The 23,122-nt window shown below is 40.4% G+C and overlaps 2 protein-coding genes across 2 annotated transcripts in view; both read left to right on the forward strand.

The window, feature by feature from the left end:
- LOC138322055 (mucin-2-like) overlaps window positions 1-6,299 on the forward strand; it is a 51,063-nt gene extending 44,764 nt beyond the window's left edge. The window contains exons 6-10 of the mRNA XM_069266109.1: window positions 605-614; window positions 2,019-2,113; window positions 2,879-3,441; window positions 3,607-3,676; window positions 5,656-6,299. Of these exons, the coding sequence (XP_069122210.1) occupies window positions 605-614; window positions 2,019-2,113; window positions 2,879-3,441; window positions 3,607-3,676; window positions 5,656-6,299 (1,382 nt within the window). The remainder of the gene's footprint in view (window positions 1-604; window positions 615-2,018; window positions 2,114-2,878; window positions 3,442-3,606; window positions 3,677-5,655) is intronic.
- A 501-nt stretch (window positions 6,300-6,800) lies between these two features.
- Window positions 6,801-23,122, forward strand: part of LOC138322056 (mucin-4-like) — a gene marked incomplete at its 5' end in the record, with an annotated part of 74,352 nt that continues 58,030 nt past the window's right edge. Inside the window, 8 exons of the mRNA XM_069266111.1 lie at window positions 6,801-7,049; window positions 8,521-9,667; window positions 9,920-11,893; window positions 12,131-12,703; window positions 17,165-17,431; window positions 17,798-18,640; window positions 19,008-19,562; window positions 19,930-21,135. Coding sequence (XP_069122212.1) covers window positions 6,801-7,049; window positions 8,521-9,667; window positions 9,920-11,893; window positions 12,131-12,703; window positions 17,165-17,431; window positions 17,798-18,640; window positions 19,008-19,562; window positions 19,930-21,135 — 6,814 coding nt within the window. The remainder of the gene's footprint in view (window positions 7,050-8,520; window positions 9,668-9,919; window positions 11,894-12,130; window positions 12,704-17,164; window positions 17,432-17,797; window positions 18,641-19,007; window positions 19,563-19,929; window positions 21,136-23,122) is intronic.

Raw genomic sequence — 23,122 nt, forward strand, 5'->3', positions numbered from 1 at the left:
TGTTTGTTTAGGGACTCGACTGTGTAGGAAGTCCTATTATGTCTGTTTGTTTAGGGACTCGACTGTGTAGGAAGTCCTATTATGTCTGTTTGTTTAGGGACTCGACTGTGTAGGAAGTCCTATTATGTCTGTTTGTTTAGGGACTCGACTGTGTAGGAAGTCCTATTATGTCTGTTTGTTATGTAACTACTGACCCCACTACACTGACACAACATTTACACTGAACCAACCACTACTACTGAACCACTACTACTGAACTTTGGCCACTTTGTGTCCATCACATTACTATTGACAGTTTCTACTGAATCAACCACTACTGTCAAAATTGAAACCACTAATTTGTATACTAACTAACTCTAATAACTTCATTCAATTGTGAAGTACCACAAATGCAATCGGCCCAACTATTTATTTGACTGAAGTCCACTGTTTGTTATGATGATTTTAGGAAACCATACCACTTGTAATCAAAAATAGCATTTTCGGGCATGGTAAATACAGTAAAACAACCACATAACGAACTGGGGACCAACGAAATCACTTTGCTAAAAACCACTAGTGTCTTTAATACACTACTATGCAACAACTACTTTGTTGGTTTTAGGGACTCGACTGTAAAAACCACACGGGGATTGAACGGAACTAATAACTACCTTGTTACAACACTTACTGTTATAAAACATGGTTCGTTATAAACATGTTCGTTATAAAACATGTTTACTGACATAACTGTGTATGAAAATCCTATGTCGTTTTAAACATGGACTTACTGAAAATGTCCTATTTTGTTGTTTTTTATAAACGCGACTATTTACGTCACTATTAAAACCGTTTTACTGACTTAACAAACCTACAATTTTGTTAAAACTACTGTGAACCTATAGAACAAAACTCTTTGTTAGGCAATGTTTGAAGGGACTCGACTGAGTAGGAAGTCCTTTTGTCTACCATAGGACTCGACTGAACACAGGAACGTCCTAAATCCATTGTAAAACCACTTTGTAAAACAAGTCCTAAAAGTTTGGGACTTTGCCAAACCTATTAACAACTTTAGTGACCCACTGTGTAGTGAAGTCCTATTTACTGTTTGTTTAGGGGACTCACACGAAGTGTTTACACTGGAAGTCCTAAACAAGTTTTGTTTTTTTACCTTTACTTTTTATTGCAATTTAACTACTATTATTTTCCAGTAATATGGAACATTTTATGAAACAAATTGGAGATAGAAAAAAATTGTCGGCGACTGCAACTCAATTATTTGTTTGTTTAAACACTGTGTAAATTCCTATTATGAACCACGTGATATTTCCTAACACCATGTCTGTTTGAAGGGACCGACTTGTACTGAATCCACTTTTAAAGTTTATGGGACTCTACTTTCTGAAGGAAACCTAATTATGTCTAATTTGTTTAGGGACTCGACTTTGTAAAAAGTCCTATTTGTCTGTGACGTTATGACTCGACTGAGGAAACTACTATTATTCTGTTTGTTTAAACTCGACTGTGTACAACCACCTATTAGACATTTGTTTGTATTGGGACACGACTATTGTACAAAAGTCCATTATATTTAACTTACACACGAAACAGAGAAAAATATTATAACTAATTGTTTAGGAACACCAACCATAATGGAAAAATGGATTCAGTGTGACTCACTGTCCAACTATGTCTGTTTTTTACAACATACTACTGTGGAACACTATCCACTATTACTGTAACTGAACTATTTATGTTTGTTTAGTACTTAAACACACTCACTAAGGAAGTAATATGTCTGTTTGTTTAGGAATCGACTACCAGGAAGTACATACCGGACTTACTTTTGTTTAGAACTCTAAAAGTCCTATAAAATGTCTTATATAAATCAGACCACTACCACTGAAAAATACTACTACTGTCTACTGAACCAACCACCTACTACTGAACCAACTACTACTGAACCAACTACTTCTACTGAACCGACCACTACTACTGAACCAACAACCACTACTACTGAACCAACCACTACTACTGAGGCAACCACTACCACCACTGAACCGACGACTACTACTGAACCTAACCACTACTACTGAACCAACCACTACCACTGAGCCTACCACTACTACTGAACCAACCACTACTACTGAACCAACCACTACTACTGAACCAACCACCATTACTACTGAGGCAAACCACTACTACTGAACCAACCACTACTACTGAACCAACCACTACTACTGATGCAACCACTACTACTGAGCCAACCACTACTACTGAACCAACCACTACTACATGAACCAACCACTACTACTGAGGCAAACCACTACCACTGAACCAACCACTACTACTGAACCAACCACTACTACTGAACCAACCACTACCACTGAACCAACCACTACTACTGAGCCAACCACTACTACTGAGGCAACCACTACTACTGAACCAACCACTACTACTGAAACAACCACTACCTACTGAACCAACCACTACTACTGAACCAACCACTACGCTGAGCCTGAACACATACTTCTGACCAACCACTACTACTGAACCAACCACTACTACTGAACCAACCACTACTACTGAACCAACCACTACTACTGAACCAACCACTACTACTGAACCAACCACTACAACTGAACCAACCACTACTACTGAACCAACCACTACTACTGAACCAACCACTACTACTGAACCAACCACTACTACTGAACCAACCACTACTACACTGAACCAACCACTACAACTGAACCAACCACTACCACTGAACCAACCACTACTACTGAGCCAACCACTACCACTGAACCAACCACTACTACTGAGCCAACCACTACCACTGAACAACCACTTCTACTAACCAACCACTACTACTGAACCAACCACTACACTGAACCAACCACCACTACTACTGAACCAACCACTACTACTGAACCAACCACTACTACTGAACCAACCACTACTACTGAACCAACCACTACTACTGAACCAACCACTACTACTGAACCAACCACTACTACTGAACCAACCACTACAACTGAACCAACCACTACTACTGAACCAACCACTACAACTGAACCAACCACTACTACTGAACCAACCACTACTACTGAACCAACCACTACTACTGAACCAACCACTACAACTGAACCAACCACTACTACTGAACCAACCACTACAACTGAACCAACCACTACTACTGAACCAACCACTACTACTGAACCAACCACTACTACTGAACCAACCACTACTACTGAACCAACCACTACTACTGAACCAACCACTACTACTGAACCAACCACTACTACTGAACCAACCACTACTACTGAACCAACCACTACCACTGAACCTACCACTACTACTGAACCAACCACTACAACTGAACCAACCACTACAACTGATCCAACCACTACCACTGAACCAACCACTACTACTGAACCAACCACTACTACTGAACCAACCACTACTACTGAACCAACCACTACAACTGAACCAACCACTACTACTGAACCAACCACTACTACTGAACCAACCACTACTACTGAACCAACCACTACTACTGAACCAACCACTACTACTGAACCAACCACTACTACTGAACCAACCACTACTACTGAACCAACCACTACTACTACTGAACCAACCACTACAACTGAACCAACCACTACTACTGAGGCAACCACTTCTACCGAAGCAGGTAACAATCGTATTTCGCTTTAGTTGTTTTCTCTATCATTTTGGTGAAGTAAACATGATTGATTGTTTACAATCAATATTTACCTTTAATTTTTTGAGATTGTATAATTGTGTTTGATCACCTTGACCTAATTCTCGGAATCTGCCGTTATCAGGTGTCCGTGATTCCTCGTCTATTTAATGAGTCGTGTACAATTTGACTTTGCGATATGTAATAGTCTATCCTATATTCCTATATTCCTCCTTTCTCTCGTCAAATCCTCTTTCCTCTGTTATACCATACCTCTCCTTACCTCCTACCTGCCCATATCCTTCCCATTTCTATCCTCCACTGTCCTCTCTCTCGTCCAATCCTCTTTCCTCTGTTATCCCATACCTCTCCTTACCTCCTACCTGCCCGGATCCTTCCCATTTCTATCCTCCACTGCCCTCTCTCTCGTCCAATCCTCTTTCCTCTGTTATCCCATACCTCTCCTTACCTCCTACCTGCCCGGATCCTTCCCATTTCTATCCTCCACTGTCCCTCTCTCTCGTCCAATCCTCTTTCCTCTGTTATCCCATACCTCTCCTTACCTCCTACCTGCCCGGATCCTTCCCATTTCTATCCTCCACTGTCCCTCTCTCTCGTCCAATCCTCTTTCCTCTGTTATCCCATACCTCTCCTTACCTCCTACCTGCCCGGATCCTTCCCATTTCTATCCTCCACTGTCCTCTCTCTCGTCCAATCCTCTTTCCTCTGTTATCCCATACCTCTCCTTACCTCCTACCTGCCCGGATCCTTCCCATTTCTATCCTCCACTGTCCTCTCTCTCGTCCAATCCTCTTTCCTCTGTTATCCCATACCTCTCCTTACCTCCTTCCTGCCCGGATCCTTCCCATTTCTATCCTCCACTGTCCTCTCTCTCGTCCAATCCTCTTTCCTCTGTTATCCCATACCTCTCCTTACCTCCTACCTGCCCATATCCTTCCCATTTCTATCCTCCACTGTCCTCTCTCTCGTCCAATCCTCTTTCCTCTGTTATCCCATACCTCTCCTTACCTCCTACCTGCCCGGATCCTTCCCATTTCTATCCTCCACTGTCCTCTCTCTCGTCCAATCCTCTTTCCTCTGTTATCCCATACCTCTCCTTACCTCCTACCTGCCCGGATCCTTCCCATTTCTATCCTCCACTGTCCTCTCTCTCGTCCAATCCTCTTTCCTCTGTTATCCCATACCTCTCCTTACCTCCTACCTGCCCGGATCCTTCCCATTTCTATCCTCCACTGTCCTCTCTCTCGTCCAATCCTCTTTCCTCTGTTATCCCATACCTCTCCTTACCTCCTACCTGCCCGGATCCTTCCCATTTCTATCCTCCACTGTCCTCTCTCTCGTCCAATCCTCTTTCCTCTGTTATCCCATACCTCTCCTTACCTCCTACCTGCCCGGATCCTTCCCATTTCTATCCTACTCCGTCCTCTCTCTCGTCCAATCGCTTTTTGATACTATCCCGCTTCCCGCCTCTCACTTTCACCCTTCTGTCTCATACCGTCCCTCTACTTCCGTCCCCTCTTTCGTTTCATTCTCGTTTTGTGCTCACTCCAATCACTTTCCATCTTTCATCCCATCCATTTCCTCACCATTCTAACTCCTCGTCTTTTTCCTTATCTTCCTAATTTTGAGCGGCGTGCCGACTCATTTGAATTGCAAAATCAGATATTGGAACTATTTTCTGTCCTTGTAGTGTATAAATTGTGTCTTTAAATTTGCCATGCATTATGTTTCTCATAAACTGTGATTTTTGGATGTTATATATAACAGGGCATTTCCTTTTATAATACGATTGTGGTAAATTGTGTAATCACGCTTTTAATGTTTGTAGCAGAATATTGTAAAATATTTCAGAAGGGTATTTCACTTTATGTTCGAATTTGAGATGCGTAAGTTAATAATTGATATGCATCTATTTACCATTTACAACCTTAATCGAATGTTTTAATCAGCAACAACGACTACTGAACCAATCACTACTACTGAACCAACTACTTCTACTGAACCGACCAGTACTACTGAACCAACTACTAGTACTGAACCAACCACTACTACTGAGGCAACCACTACCACTGAACCGACGACTACTACTGAACCAACCACTACTACTGAACCAACCACTACCACTGAGCCTACCACTACTACTGAACCAACCACTACTACTGAACCAACCACTACTACTGAACCAACCACTACTACTGAGGCAACCACTACTACTGAACCAACCACTACTACTGAACCAACCACTACTACTGAACCAACCACTACTACTGAACCAACCACTACTACTGAACCAACCACTACTACTGAACCAACCACTACTACTGAGGCAACCACTACTACTGAACCAACCACTACTACTGAACCAACCACTACTACTGAACCAACCACTACTACTGAACCAACCACTACTACTGAACCAACCACTACTACTGAACCAACCACTACTACTGAACCAACCACTACTACTGAGCCAACCACTACTACTGAACCAACCACTACTACTGAACCAACCACTACTACTGAACCAACCACTACTACTGAGCCTACCACTACTACTGAACCAACCACTACTACTGAACCAACCACTACCTAACCTGAACCTACACTACCAACCACTACTACTGAACCAACCACTACTACTGAACCAACCACTACTACTGAACCAACCACTACTACTGACAACACAACCACTACCACTGACACGAACCAACCACTACTGCCACCACTACTACTGAACCAACCACTACTACTGAACCAACCACTACTACTGAACCAACCACTACTACTGAACCAACCACTACACTGAACCAACCACTACTACTGAACACCATACTACTACTGAACCAACCACTACTACTGAACCAACCACTACTACTGACCAACCACTACTACTGAACCAACCACTACTACTGAACCAACCACTACTACTGAACCAACCACTACTACTACTGAACCAACCACTACTACTGAACCAACCACTACTACTGAACCAACCACTACTACTGAACCAACCACTACTACTGAACCAACCTACTACTGAACCAACCACTACTACTGAACCAAACAACAACACTACTGAACCAACCAAACACTACTACTACTGAACCAACCACTACTACTGAACCAACCACTACTACTGAACCAACCACTACTACTGAACCAACCACTACTACTGAACCAACCACTACTACTGAACCAACCACTACTACTGAACCAACCACTACTACTGAACCAACCACTACTACTGAACCAACCACTACTACTGAACCAACCACTACTACTGAACCAACCACTACTACTAAACCAACCACTACTACTGAACCAACCACTTCCACTGTGCCAGGTACTGATATTTTTTGCATATCATATCATTTTCAGTTTTTCATCCCTGATATATTTTGTCTTTATGATCACTAGATTTGAACTGATACATTAAGGTTTGTTACCAATTGAAGTTAGTAAAAATTGAAACAATAAGTAGACATCATCTTTTCATGCGAATTACATTAAGTTGTAAACTTGAATGTTGATGATACAATGTGTTGTTTGTACATTTCCCTCATTGAAGGGTATTCAATTGTTTCTTGAACAAATGACATATTCATTGGTTTAGTCCATCAAATGAAATGCCAGTAGCTGATGTTGTGACTTTGTCTCCCTCTATCTAACTACACTAACTACTCATAAATCATTCCGCACAAACTACAGTATGTAGTGGATATTGCATTTTTTGGGGTTAGATTAGTGAAAAGTATGGTCATGTTTGCACCATATAATGCTTTAGCCTCCAAATGGCAATACAATGAAAGCAAATTGACCCCATTGCTTAACCGAAACGGTTGGTTACTTGAATGGTATAGAAAAATCTCTGACTAAGAGGTTTTAATTCTAAATGTATTTTGGATCTTGAACATAGTAGATTTGATTGTGGGTCATATGAGAGGAAATGGGTTTGATCTTGAAACACATTTGGTTCTTAAATATCTAATCTGTTCATCTGATACTGATGTGGATACTGCCTCTGGAACTAATATTTCAATAACAGTCTGAACTCCTACCACAACCGTTTATGCATTAAATGCCAGAGACATATTTACATTCCTTTTTTGTCTTTGCTGACGGCACAGAGGCCTATGGTCTATAGGTATTGACCTAATACTCTTAATTATATCAGATTAAACAAATTCTATTTACATAAATATAAAGTATATACATCATAATATGGCTTGATAGTAACACCTAGTCCTATTAAGATGCTTAAGAGTACTTTTGTAAGCACAATAAGAAGCAAATATTACATTTTTTTTCGAAAATCCTACTTTCAAAACTGGGCGTTTATTTCTTTTAATAATATATGAATCAAATCAGTATTTTTTTTCAAAAGTTGTGACTAAATCAGCTGAATATTCCTGCGCCTTTATTACATATGAAACTGAGCCTCCTATATCCATCAATTCCCTTGGAGTAGAAAGAAAAAAACCTGGGCACCTACAGTGGTACATCTACGATTGTACAAATGGCGGAGCTAGCAATCTCTCTAATATATTTCTCACAGATACATATTTGGTCATCTATTTTCTTAATAATACAAAAAATAACATGATTCCTACAAAGAAATTATATTTCATATATTCTACCACTGAATGATATTCTCATGAATTCACAATGAAATAAATGTGAATCGTAACTTGTCGCGACTGACCGTGACTAAGACGATAATGTATAATGTATCAATAACATATTTAAGTTACTGTTTTCGTTCATGCTGGATACGTATCTATGTAACTTAAACCTTAATAACTGATTAAAATCAGCAACAACAACAAAGTCCACCACTGAACCAACTATTACTACTGAAACAACCACTACTACAGAACAAACAACTACTTCTGAACCAAACACTACTACTGAGCCAACCACTACTACTGAGCCAACCACTACCACTGAACCAACCACTACTACTGAGCCAACCACTACCACTGAACCAACCACTACCACTGAACCAACCACTACTACTGAGCCAACCACTACCACTGGTTCAACAACTACCACTGAACCAACCACTACTACTGAGCCAACCACTACTACTGAACCAACCACTACTACTGAACCAACCACTACTACTGAACCAACCAACCACTACAACTGAACCAACCACTACTACAGAACCAACCACTACTACTGAACCAACCTCTACTACTGAGCCAACCACTACTACTGAGCCAACCACTACCACTGAATCAACCACTACCACTGAACCAACTACTACTACTCAGCAAACTACTACTACAGAACAAACCACTACTACTCAACCTACTACTACAGAACAAACCACTACAACAGAACCAACCACAACTACTCAACCAGCCACTACCACTGAGCCAACCACTACAACGGAAACAACCACTACTACAGAACAAACCACTACTACTAAGCCAACCACAACCAGTGATCCAACCACTACTACTGAACCAACCACTACTACTGAACCAACCACTACCACTGAACCAACCACTACTACTGAACCAACCACTACTACTGAACCAAATACTACTACTGAACCAACCACTTCTACTGAACCAACCACTACTACTGAACCAACCACTACCACTGAACCAACCACTACTACTGAACCAACCACTACTACTGAACCAACCACTACCACTGAACCAACCACTACCACTGAACCAACCACTACCACTGAACCAACCACTACCACTGAACCAACCACTACTACTGAACCAACCACTACCACTGAACCAACCACTACTACTGAACCAACCACTACAACTGAACCAACCACTACTACTGAGCCAACAACCACTACTGAACCAACCACTACCACTGAAACAACTACCATTACTGAACCAATCACTATAACTGAACCAAACACCAGTACTGAACCAACCATTTCCACGGAGCAAACAACTACTACTGAACAAACCACTTCTACTAAACCAGGTAAAAAACAATAACATTCTCTTCGGAAATTAAAAATGATATACATATGTCAAATTGTAGTTTATTTCTTTATATCATTAGTTCAATATTTTGCAATTATTTTCTAAGCCTAAGACCATAACAACAACCTGTATAAAAATGTATCGTTACAATGAGGTAGACAGATACGTAACAGTTATTCTTACCACAAGGTGATAAGGTAATGTTAGATACGTATCTATGTAAACCACCTTATTAAATGATTAAAATCAGCAACAACAACTAAGTCAACCACTGAGCCAACCGCTACTATAGTACCAACCACTACTACTGAACCAACCACTACTACTGAACCAACCACTACTACTGAACCAACCACTTCTATCGAGCCAACCGCTTCTACTGAGCCAACCGCTACTATAGTACCAACCACTACTACTGAACCAACCACTACTACTGAACCAACCACTACTACTGAACCAACCACTACTACTGAACCAACCACTACTACTGAACCAACCACTACTACTGAACCAACCACTACTACTGAACCAACCACTACTACTGAACCAACCACTACTATAGTACCAACCACTACTACTGAACCAACCACTACTACTGAACCAACCACTTCTACTGAACCAAACACTACTACAAAACCAACTACTACTACAGAACCAACCACTACCACTGAACCAACCACTTCTACTGTGCCAACCACTACTACTGAACCAAACACTACTACAAAACCAACTACTACCACTGAACCGACCACTACCACTGAACCAACCACTACTACTGAACCAACCACTACCATTGAGCAAACCTCATCCACTGAACCAATCACTACCACTGAGCCAACCACTACCACTGAGCCAACCACTACTACTGAACCGACCACTACCACTGAACCAACCACTACTACTGAACCAACCACTACTACTGAAGCAACCACTTCAACTGAACCACTAACTACTACTGAGCACACCATTTCAACTGAGCCAACCACTACCACTGAACCAAACACTACTACTGAGCCAACCACTACCACTGAGCCTACCACTACTATTGAACCAACTACTACAACTAAGCAAACCACTTCCACCGAGCCAACCACTACTACTGAACCAACCACTACTACTGAACCAACCACTACTACTGAACCAACCACTACTACTGAACCAACCACTACCACTGAACCAACCACTACCGCTGAATCAACCACTACCGCTGAATCAACCACTTCAACTGAACCAACCACTACTACTGAAACAACCACTGCTAATGCGCCAACCACTACTACTGAACTTACCATTACTACTGAACCAACCACTTCCACTGAAACAACCACTTCTACTGCGCCAACCACTACTACTGAACTAACTAATACTGGTGAACCAACCATTACAACTAAGCAAACCACTTCCACTGAGCCATTCACTACCACTGAGCCAACCAGTACCGCTAAACCAACCAATACCATTGAGCTAACTACTTCTTCTGAACAAACCACGTCTACTGAACCAACCATTAATACTGAGTCAACCACTACCAATGAGTCAACCACTATCACTGAACCCACAACTACTACTAAGCCAACCAGTACCACTGAACCAACCACAGCTACAGAACCAACCATTGCTGCTGAAACAACCACTACTACTGAGCCATCAACTACCACTGAACCAACCACTACTAATGAGCGATCAACTACCAGTGAACCAGCCACTACCACTGAACCAACCACTACCACTGAGGCAGCCACTACTACTGAGCCAACCACTACTACTGAACCAACCACTACTACTGAACCAACCACTACCACTGAACCAACCACTACCACTGAGCCAGTCACTACCACTGAACCAACCACTACTACTGAGCCAACCACTGCTACTGAGCAAACCACTACTACTGAACCACCTACTACTACTGAACCAATCACTACCACTGAACCAATCACTACCACTGAACCAACCACTACTACTGAACCAATCACTACCACTGAACTAGCAACTACTACTGGGCCAACTGCTACCACTCAACCAACCACTACTACTGGGCCAACTGATACCACTGAACTAGCAACTATAACTAAGTCAACCGCTAGTATTGAGCCATCTTCTACTACTGAGCCAACTACTATGTCTGAACCAACCACTTTTACTGAACCAACCACTACTGTTTCAACCACTACTTCTGGTTCAAGTACCACCGAACAAATTATTTCTACTATTTCATCATCAGGTATTGCACTACTATGTCTCGATCAATAACTATGTTTTTATATGCATTCCTGTATGTATGTATGTATGCATATAACTAAAAATAGCAAATACATTCTTTAATTCTATCAGAACTATTTTATCTTTTAAATATGACTTTCTAAGATTCAGTTTTAATTTGAAATTATTTTTGTTTTACTTTTTCGCTTGAAAAAGCCAAATAAAAGAGAAATCAATTCCTTAGTTTTTATATCTTTAGTGACAACATTCGTTGAAACCACAACATCAGGTGCACCGACAACAACCGTTGAATCCACAACATCAGGTGCACCGACAACAACCGTTGAAACCACAACATCAGGTGCGCCTACAACATCCGTTGAAACCACAACATCAGGTGCGCCTACAACATCCGTTGAAACCACAACATCAGGTGCGCCTACAACATCCATTGAAACCACAACATCAGATGCGCCGACAACATCCGTTGAAACCACAACATCAAATGTGCCTACAACATCCGTTGAAACTACAACATTAGATGCGCCTACAACATCCGTTGAAATCACAACAGAAGAAGCGCCTACAACATCTGTTGAAACCGCAACAGTAGATGCGCCTACAACATCCGTTGAAACCACAACATCAGGTGCACCTACAACATCCGTTGAAACCACAACATTAGATGCGCCTACAACATCCGTTGAAACCGCAACATCAGATGCGCCTACAACATCCGTTGAAATCACAACAGAAGAAGCGCCTACAACATCTGTTGAAACCACAACAGTAGAAGCGCCTACATTACCCGTTGACTTTACGACGAAAACAGGTTAGATATGCAATGTACATGGATGAACAAATGCAAGGTACAATGGAAGTTCTGATAACTTTATACAAAAACAGTTTATCCTACATTTCTAATAAAGCAAATGTATTGTGATATTTGATGTAACGTAAACCTCAAAATGTACTACAATATGTATCTAAACCTCCAGATGTGCCACGATAATGGACGCAGGCAAAACATATGCCTCTATATCCATATCTGAAATTGCTATGAAACTGACTAAAAGTTTTGAAATATGACAATTAACTTTACACACTATAGTTATGTTTCCTTACTGCATTTCAAGAGACGAGCAACTTTCCTGTTCCATGCTGGTCCACGAAGACGATAAACAAAGTGTCCGATTTCCGTTTCGTTTTTCATCTTATGTCAGCATCTTTTCCCGTTCTCTTTCGGCGCTCTTTAGGCCATTCCTGATCTGACCAGTAGAAAATTGAGGATGTTCTTTAAGTTTTCGGATTTCGGATCGATTTCTTCGTTTATAGAGCTCCGAGTGCAATAATAATACGTCTTTCTTTCCCGTGTGATCCTATTTTCTCTGGTCTTTTTCCAATTAGCCTCACTTTTTTTCGATGCTACATCTGTAATTGATGCACCACATATATTCATCAACTTCGTAACAACTTAAGCATCGGAATCTTTACGTTTATATCCATCTCTTCGGGTTGTTCAGGAATACCGAACACCAACAAATTGTTTTTCCTTTGTTTCCGATCTTCTAGTTCGGTTATGATATCCTCTGTCTTGGTTGGTGGTGCTTATCTCGTTGTCGATAAATTTTCAACTTCCTTTTTGACAATACTCCGTACGTGCGAGATTTCACATTCTATTTTGATTTGGCTCTTAAGGTCCGTCCGCCATTCGCGATTCAAAAGATTCCATAAGTTCCTTGCATCGCTCTTCAATTTTTCCATCGGTTAGGATGCTATTTTCCACGACAACTCGGCAAGGACCACAGAATCACATAATGTCCGATTTCGTTAGGATGTTATAATCGCGGTCTTGAAATTCAAGGCATTGAATGCAAAAATGATCGTGGCAGCGATTACGTACCAGCATCTTTGTAACCTTTTCCTGATGTTTCTTGGAAAAAAAGTTTACATTATTCTGTTCCTCTGTTCCCACCTTTGACTAGGACTGTGAAGCTGACTTCGCCCTAGTCACCGTGTCGCTCGCTCGGACTACTTTCGGTTTGTTTTTCTTCATTATTGTATCGTTGTTGTGTAGGTTCCATGATGTTGTTATATCAGTTTCTTAAAATCAAAACAATGAACATCATAAATAGACTTACACCAAGCTTTATTCATTATTGGTATCATACAACTACGAACTAGTGCCTGCAAAACATACCTTCTCCCATGGAAAGCCACAATTCAATTTAAGGTACATCTAATCTTCCCCTTACCATATTTGCACATATATTGGCCATAGCAATGTCAGGAAGGATCCTAAGAGCACGGAACTGACCGCCTGTGTATAACATACACATAATGGCACATCAGCACCCCACAGGTAAAACACGGGTTGGTCTCATATCTCCCCAAAGTAATTTTGAGTTAGAACAATCGTACGACAATCCAGTAAATCGTTTGCGGTCCCCTGGGTAAATCATATAACATATGATTTTTCCATGGTGAACAAGAACTCCCCAGTGGTAATTAACACCAGTGAAGTTACTAGGTCGTCCCACCTGGTGCCTCAGGAGTGAACTACTTTAGTTTTAAACTAAAATTCTTGTCTCCCCATGGTAAACATGGACGAGACCTAACAGAGCCTACCATGTCCCAGGCGGTTTTTCTCGGGAGTGGACTAAAATTCCTGCCCCCCCCCTCCCCCTTTGGTAATCATGGATGAGACCTAACCTAGAACTAGATTGAGGTCAGATTTGATTGCATGCGAGTCCGAATCCCTGGGATCCTAGGATCCTGCCACAAGAGGCGGTCTATACTGTCCCCATGCAATCAAGGCCTCCTATTTCACGGACCCCCTCCTTTTTTCTAGGAATCCCAACTTACTATGTTAGCCTCACCCCAACCCCCAAACCTTTTAGTTTGTATTGTCTGAAGTTATTATCTCAGCACGTCTGTTATTCTGAAAGCATTTTTTATTGGGCAGTGATTTCTTAAAAAATTCAGGGGCCTGTGTCACATGCTAAGGGCAAAACCAGTCAGTACTTAATATTGTTAGTGATGCGCGCTAGTTATTAGTACCAATGTGATAGGTACACATATATGTATGTCATCTAAACTCTTGTATCCAAATGTTAAAGCCAGCGATTACGTACCAGCATCTTTGTAACCTATTCCTGATGTTTCTTGGGAAAAAGTTTACATTTACTCGGTTCCTCTGTTCCCACCTTTGACTAGGACTGTGAAGCTGACTTCGCCCTAGTTACCGTGTCGCTCGCTCGTTCTACTTTCGGTTTGTTTTTCTTCATTATCGTATCGTTGTTGTGTAGGTTCCATGAGGTTGTAATATCGGTTTCATATTACGTAAAGGTGATATGTATCGCATAAAACGATAACTATTGTCCAAAAATTCTCTGGTCGCTATGGAGCTCTCCCACGTACGTCTCCATAGCGTAACCTGGTGTAACGTAAACCCAAAAATGTACCACGATATGTATGCAAACCCCAAATGTACCACGATATGTATGCAAACCCCAAATGTACCACGATATGCATGCAAATCCCAAATGTACCACGATATGCATGCAAACCCCAAATGTACCACGATATTATACAAACCCCCAAATGTTTCACGATATGTATGCGAACCCCCAATGTAAATGTACCACGCTATGTATGCAAACCCCCAATGTAACACGATATGTATGCAAACTCCAAATGTCCACACGATAAATCCCAAAACTCACCACGATATATTGTGTAGTGTAAACTCCAAAAATGTACCACGATGGTGTAACGTAAACCCCAAAATGTACCCATAAAATTATATCTGGTTTAACAAATGTTGTGCAGTTAGCGCTGATGAAGTTACAAAATTCATGAAAACTCGTTATATTTCATTTGCCTACACAGATAACACGACACGTAGCCAACACTCCTCAATTTCATATATTTACACTTGCTAGGCTTGATCACTATACTTAAGTACTAGCCGATTTTGTTTACCATAACTGCATGGTAACATTGAACTTTGAACTTGCGTATGAAAATGTTCTATGCAACGAGGGCTACTTTTTTGTTTACATTTTGACGCAACATTACGCAACACGTGTAAACTGTTGTTTTTCATAGAATTTTGGAAAAATGTAAACAATATATATATGTTTTATATTTATATATGATACAAACATATTTAAAATTAACAATTGTATAAAGAAACGGGAAATAATATCCCGACCGGGGCGACGTGCAGTGCTTTCATTTTTGTTAAAAATGATGGATGTCAAATGTAAACATTACCTCTGTGTCTGTGTCCTACGATCGAGTCTTTGGTGTTGACGGGCGTGAGACCCTCTGACAGAGCTAGGTCAGTTATAAACATATTCTCTTGTCTTTGTTCTTTGAGAATTTAACCATGTGTATTATAAAACATGCACCGCTAGTAACCACGTGTTGACAGTTACGCGTCACCACAAATACATTGTATCCATCGAACACAAGTGAAGATGTTCCATCTATAGATGGCGATGGATCTAAATATAGATTATATAATCACATGGCTCCGAAGGATGTAATATCGTCAAGTCAGACGACAATCTCAAACAAATTTAGCTACTTGAACACTGGTGTTTTGACAACTTCGGAAAACTCCAGTGTGTAAGCGTGAGTCAGCCTCGCTTCGCTGCACAATAACGGTCACCGAGTTCACACATGTGGCCGAGTACGAATACTTTATGTTATTACGCTATATATGAACTTTTAGCAAAATTGAATACCTATTTAAAGTTCTGATCTGATTAAATAAAATATCTCTGAAATTTACTTTGTTTGTCATGTTTATTTTACACTAAAATATTGAACTTTTTTGTCGTCGCGGATGAATAATTCTACCTTACATGAAGCGTCATCATTCGCTGTTCAATTAAGTAAGCTCCTCCCACTTTTCACCGACTTTTATTGAATAATTACGTCACTTTCAAATGACGATTTTATTGCATAAAATATAAATAATTGTCGTGTGAGTGTAAATATAGAGATTGGATTTCGTTTTTATGTTAACCATGCTTGTATGGAGCAATTCCTCTAAGAATATATTCAATATGGGGCGCGTTAATATATTCTTAGAGGAATTGCTCCATACAAGCATGGTTAACATAAAAACGAAATCCAATCCCTATATGTGGCTTAGTTAACATAAACCTACACGGTGAAAATAAACTCAACTCTGGTATTGCTAAAAATAGCTAAAAATGATATAAAAGATAAAACATACATTGATTGATTCATTAATATATGCATTTTGTTAATATTTCAGAAACAACAACCGCTGCAGATACTACGACAATAGATGCCACAACAACTTCTCCGGGTACAACAGTTACTACAGAAACAACAACCGCTGCAGATACCACGACAACAGATGCCACAACAACTTCTCCGGGTACAACAGTTACTACAGAAACAACAACCGCTGCAGATACCACGACAACAGATGCCACAACAACTTCTCCGGGTACAACAGTTACTACAGAAACAACAACCGTTTCGGATACTACTACAGCTGATGTTTCAAGTACCACAGGTAAAACAGTTACTGATAAAAAAAGCAACAGATGGCTACTTTTGGTTGTGGCTGTAGGTGGGGTTTGGATAGAAGGGTTTTCGTTTCCACTCGCAATAATACTGTTCATGAATTGATGAAATATTTTCTCTTTAATACCACAAATAAAACAACACTATCTTTATTTCTTCTTAAGTGTAAGTTCCTATATATATAAGTAAACATAGATGACATGTCCCATTCATGTCATGCAAAGAAAATTGTTTCAATAGGTCACTATTGCATATACACCTGCATATTAAAGAAAATACTACATCAATCTCTAAATAATGATAAAAATGAACATTTACTATCTCATTTATACAGGTATGCTTTGTACTATTTCAGAAACAACAACCGCTGCAGATACCACCACAACAGATGCCACAACAACGTCTACGGGTACAACAGTTACTACAGAAACAACAACCGCTGCAGATACCACGACAACTGATGCCACAACAACTTCTCCAGGTACAACAGTTACTACAGAAACAACAACCGCTGCAGATACCACGACAACTGATGCCACAACAACTTCTCCGGGTACAACAGTTACTACAGAAACAACAACCGCTGCAGATACCACGACAACTGATGCCACAACAACTTCTCCGGGTACAACAGTTACTACAGAAACAACAACCGCTGCAGATACCACGACAACTGATGCCACAACAACTTCTCCGGGTACAACAGTTACTACAGAAACAACAACCGCTGCAGATACCACGACAACAGATGCCACAACAACTTCTCCGGGTACAACAGTTACTACAGAAACAACAACCGCTGCAGATACCACGACAACTGATGCCACAACAACTTCTCCGGGTACAACAGTTACTACAGAAACAACAACCGCTGCAGATACCACGACAACTGATGCCACAACAACTTCTCCGGGTACAATAGTTACTACAGAAACAACAACCGCTGCAGATACCACGACAACTGATGCCACAACAACTTCTCCGGGTACAACAGTTACTACAGAAACAACAACCGCTGCAGATACCACGACAACAGATGCCACAACAACTTCTCCGGGTACAACAGTTACTACAGAAACAACAACCGCTGCAGATACCACGACAACAGATGCCACAACAACTTCTCCGGGTACAACAGTTACTACAGAAACAACAACCGTTGCAGATACTACTACAGCTGATGTTTCAAGTACCACAGGTAAAACAGTTACTGATAAAAAAAAGCAACAGATGGCTACTTTTGGTTGTGGCTGTAGGTGGGGTTTGGATAGAAGGGTTTTCGTTTCCACTCGCAATAATACTGTTCATGAATTGATGAAATATTTTCTCTTTAATACCACAAATAAAACAACACTATCTTTATTTCTTCTTAAGTGTAAGTTCCTATATATATAAGTAAACATAGATGACATGTCCCATTCATGTCATGCAAAGAAAATTGTTTCAATAGGTCACTATTGCATATACACCTGCATATTAAAGAAAATACTACATCAATCTCTAAATAATGATAAAAATGAACATTTACTATCTCATTTATACAGGTATGCTTTGTACTATTTCAGAAACAACAACCGCTGCAGATACCACCACAACAGATGCCACAACAACGTCTCCGGGTACAACAGTTACTACAGAAACAACAACCGCTGCAGATACCACGACAACAGATGCCACAACAACTTCTCCGGGTACAACAGTTACTACAGAAACAACAACCGCTGCAGATACCACGACAACAGATGCCACAACAACTTCTCCGGGTACAACAGTTACTACAGAAACAACAACCGCTGCAGATACCACGACAACTGATGCCACAACAACTTCTCAAGGCACAACAGTTACTACAGAAACAACACCCGCTGCAGATACCACCACAACAGAAGCCACAACAACTTCTCCGGGTACAACAGTTACTACAGAAACAACAACCGCTGCAGATACCACGACAACAGATGCCACAACAACTTCTCCGGGTACAACAGTTACTACAGAAACAACAACCGCTGCAGATACCACGACAACAGATGCCACAACAACTTCTCCGGGTACAACAGTTACTACAGAAACAACAACCGTTTCGGATACTACTACAGCTGATGTTTCAAGTACCACAGGTAAAACAGTTACTGATAAAAAAAAGCAACAGATGGCTACTTTTGGTTGTGGCTGTAGGTGGGGTTTGGATAGAAGGGTTTTCGTTTCCACTCGCAATAATACTGTTCATGAATTGATGAAATATTTTCTCTTTAATACCACAAATAAAACAACACTATCTTTATTTCTTCTTAAGTGTAAGTTCCTATATATATAAGTAAACATAGATGACATGTCCCATTCATGTCATGCAAAGAAAATTGTTTCAATAGGTCACTATTGCATATACACCTGCATATTAAAGAAAATACTACATCAATCTCTAAATAATGATAAAAATGAACATTTACTATCTCATTTATACAGGTATGCTTTATACTATTTCAGAAATAACAACCGCTGCAGATACCACCACAACAGATGCCACAACAACGTCTCCGGGTACAACAGTTACTACAGAAACAACAACCGCTGCAGATACCACGACAACAGATGCCACAACAACTTCTCCGGGTACAACAGTTACTACAGAAACAACAACCGCTGCAGATACCACGACAACAGATGCCACAACAACTTCTCCGGGTACAACAGTTACTACAGAAACAACAACCGCTGCAGATACCACGACAACTGATGCCACAACAACTTCTCAAGGCACAACAGTTACTACAGAAACAACACCCGCTGCAGATACCACCACAACAGAAGCCACAACAACTTCTCCGGGTACAACAGTTACTACAGAAACAACAACCGCTGCAGATACCACGACAACAGATGCCACAACAACTTCTCCGGGTACAACAGTTACTACAGAAACAACAACCGCTGCAGATACCACGACAACAGATGCCACAACAACTTCTCCGGGTACAACAGTTACTACAGAAACAACAACCGCTGCAGATACCACGACAACTGATGCCACAACAACTTCTCAAGGCACAACAGTTACTACAGAAACAACACCCGCTGCAGATACCACCACAACAGAAGCCACAACAACTTCTCCGGGTACAACAGTTACTACAGAAACAACAACCGCTGCAGATACCACGACAAAAGATGCCACAACAACTTCTCCGGTTACAACAACTTCTACAGAAACAACAACCGCTGCAGATACCACGACAACTGATGCCACAACAATTTCTCAAGGCACACCAGTTACTACAGAAACAACACCCGCTGCAGATACCACCACAACAGATGCCACAACAACTTCTCAAGGTACAACAGTTACTACAGAAACAACAACCTCTGCAGATACCACGACAACAGATGTCACAACAACTTCTCCGGGTATAACAGTTACTACAGAAACAACAACCGCTGCAGATACCACGACAACAGATGCCACAACAACTTCTCAAGGTACAACAGTTACTACAGAAACAACAACCGCTGCAGATACCACGACAACAGATGCCACAACAACTTCTCCAGGTACAACAGTTTCTACAGAAACAACAACCGCTGCAGATACCACGACAACAGATGCCACAACAACTTCTCTCGGTACAACAGTTACTACAGAAACAACAACCGCTGCCGTTACCACGACAACTGATGCCACAACAACTTCACCAGGTAAGAAAACAATTATTTTATAGTAAGTATACTTTACTATACTTAAATTACATTAAAATGAAAGTAGTGAGTAGCTTGGAATATCATAATTCATTTTTAATCATAATTTGTTTTGTTTAGTAATTGTTTTATTCTATTTATTCTATTTATTTATTTATTTATTTATTTATTTATGCATTCATTTCTGTAATTTGTTTATATATATGATTTAGATAATCTACCAAATTAACAATTAATATTGATTTCTCTAGTTAGAAATAAATCGCCACTGATGTACATGAGTAACTAACTGCTCAAATAAGGATAGGGAATATTGTAACTAATTCGATGTTGTGCTTCAGTGGCATCAGCCCAGAGTTTGTATTGTAAAAAGTAGAGAGGCCGTAAGTGTATGCCATACCAGGAGACTTAAAAACATAACATTCTGTCGCCTATATAGTCTCGGGAGACTTAAAAACATAACAGTCTGTCGCCTACATAGACTCAGGAGACTTAAAAACATAACAGTCTGTCGCCTATATAGACTCATGAGACTTAAAAACATAACAGTCTGTCGCCTATATAGACTCAGGAGACTTAAAAACATAACAGTCTGTCGCCTATATAGTCTCAGGAGACTTAAAAACATAACAGTCTGTCGCCTATATAGTCTCAGGAGACTTAAAAACATAACAGTCTGTCGCCTATATAGTCTCAGGAGACTTAAAAACATAACAGTCTGTCGCCTATATAGTCTCAGGAGACTTAAAAACATAACAGTCTGTCGCCTATATAGACTCAGGAGACTTAAAAACATAACAGTCTGTCGCCTATGTAGTCTCAGGAGACTTAAAAACATAACAGCCTGTCGCCTATATAGTCTCAGAAGACTTAAAAACAGAACAGTCTGTCGCCTATATAGTCTCAGGAGACTTAAAAACAACAGTCTGTCGCCTATATAGTCTCAGGAGACTTAAAAACATAACAGTCTGTCGCCTATATAGACTCAGGAGACTTAAAAACATAACAGTCTGTCGCCTATATAGACTCAGGAGACTTAAAAACATAACAGTATGTCGCCTATATAGACTCAGGAGACTTAAAAACATAACAGTCTGTCGCCTATATAGTCTCAAGAGACTTAAAAACATAACAGTCTGTCGCCTATATAGTCTCAGGAGACTTAAAAACAACAGTCTGTCGCCTATATAGTCTCAGGAGACTTAAAAACAACAGTCTGTCGCCTATATAGACCCAGGAGACTTAAAAAAACAACAGTCTGTCGCCTATATAGACTCAGGAGACTTAAAAACATAACAGTCTGTCGCCTATATAGACTCAGGAGACTTAAAAACATAACAGTCTGTCGCCTATATAGTCTCAGGAGACTTAAAAACACAACAGTCTGTCGCCTATATTGTCTCAGAAGACTTAAAAACATAACAGTCTGTCGCCTATATAGACTCAGGAGACTTAAAAACATAACAGTCTGTCGCCTATATAGTCTCAGAAGACTTAAAAACAACAGTCTGTCGCCTATATAGTCTCAGAAGACTTAAAAACATAACAGTCTGTCGCCTATATAGACTCATGAGACTTAAAAACATAACAGTCTGTCGCCTATATAGACTCATGAGACTTAAAAACATAACAATCTGTCGCCTATATAGACTCATGAGACTTAAAAACATAACAGTCTGTCGCCTATATAGTCTCAGGAGACTTAAAAACAACAGTCTGTCGCCTATATAGACTCAGGAGACTTAAAAACATAACAGTCTGTCGCCTATATAGACTCAGGAGACTTAAAAACAACAGTCTGTCGCCTATATAGACTCAGGAGACTTAAAAACATAACAGTCTGTCGCCTATATAGACTCAGGAGACTTAAAAACATAACAGTCTGTCGCCTATATAGACTCATGAGACTTAAAAACATAACAGTCTGTCGCCTATATAGACTCATGAGACTTAAAAACATAACAGTCTGTCGCCTATATAGACTCAT

The sequence above is a fragment of the Argopecten irradians genome, chromosome 4, assembly GCF_041381155.1.
Source record: "Argopecten irradians isolate NY chromosome 4, Ai_NY, whole genome shotgun sequence".
In the NCBI taxonomy this organism is placed as follows: domain Eukaryota; kingdom Metazoa; phylum Mollusca; class Bivalvia; order Pectinida; family Pectinidae; genus Argopecten; species Argopecten irradians.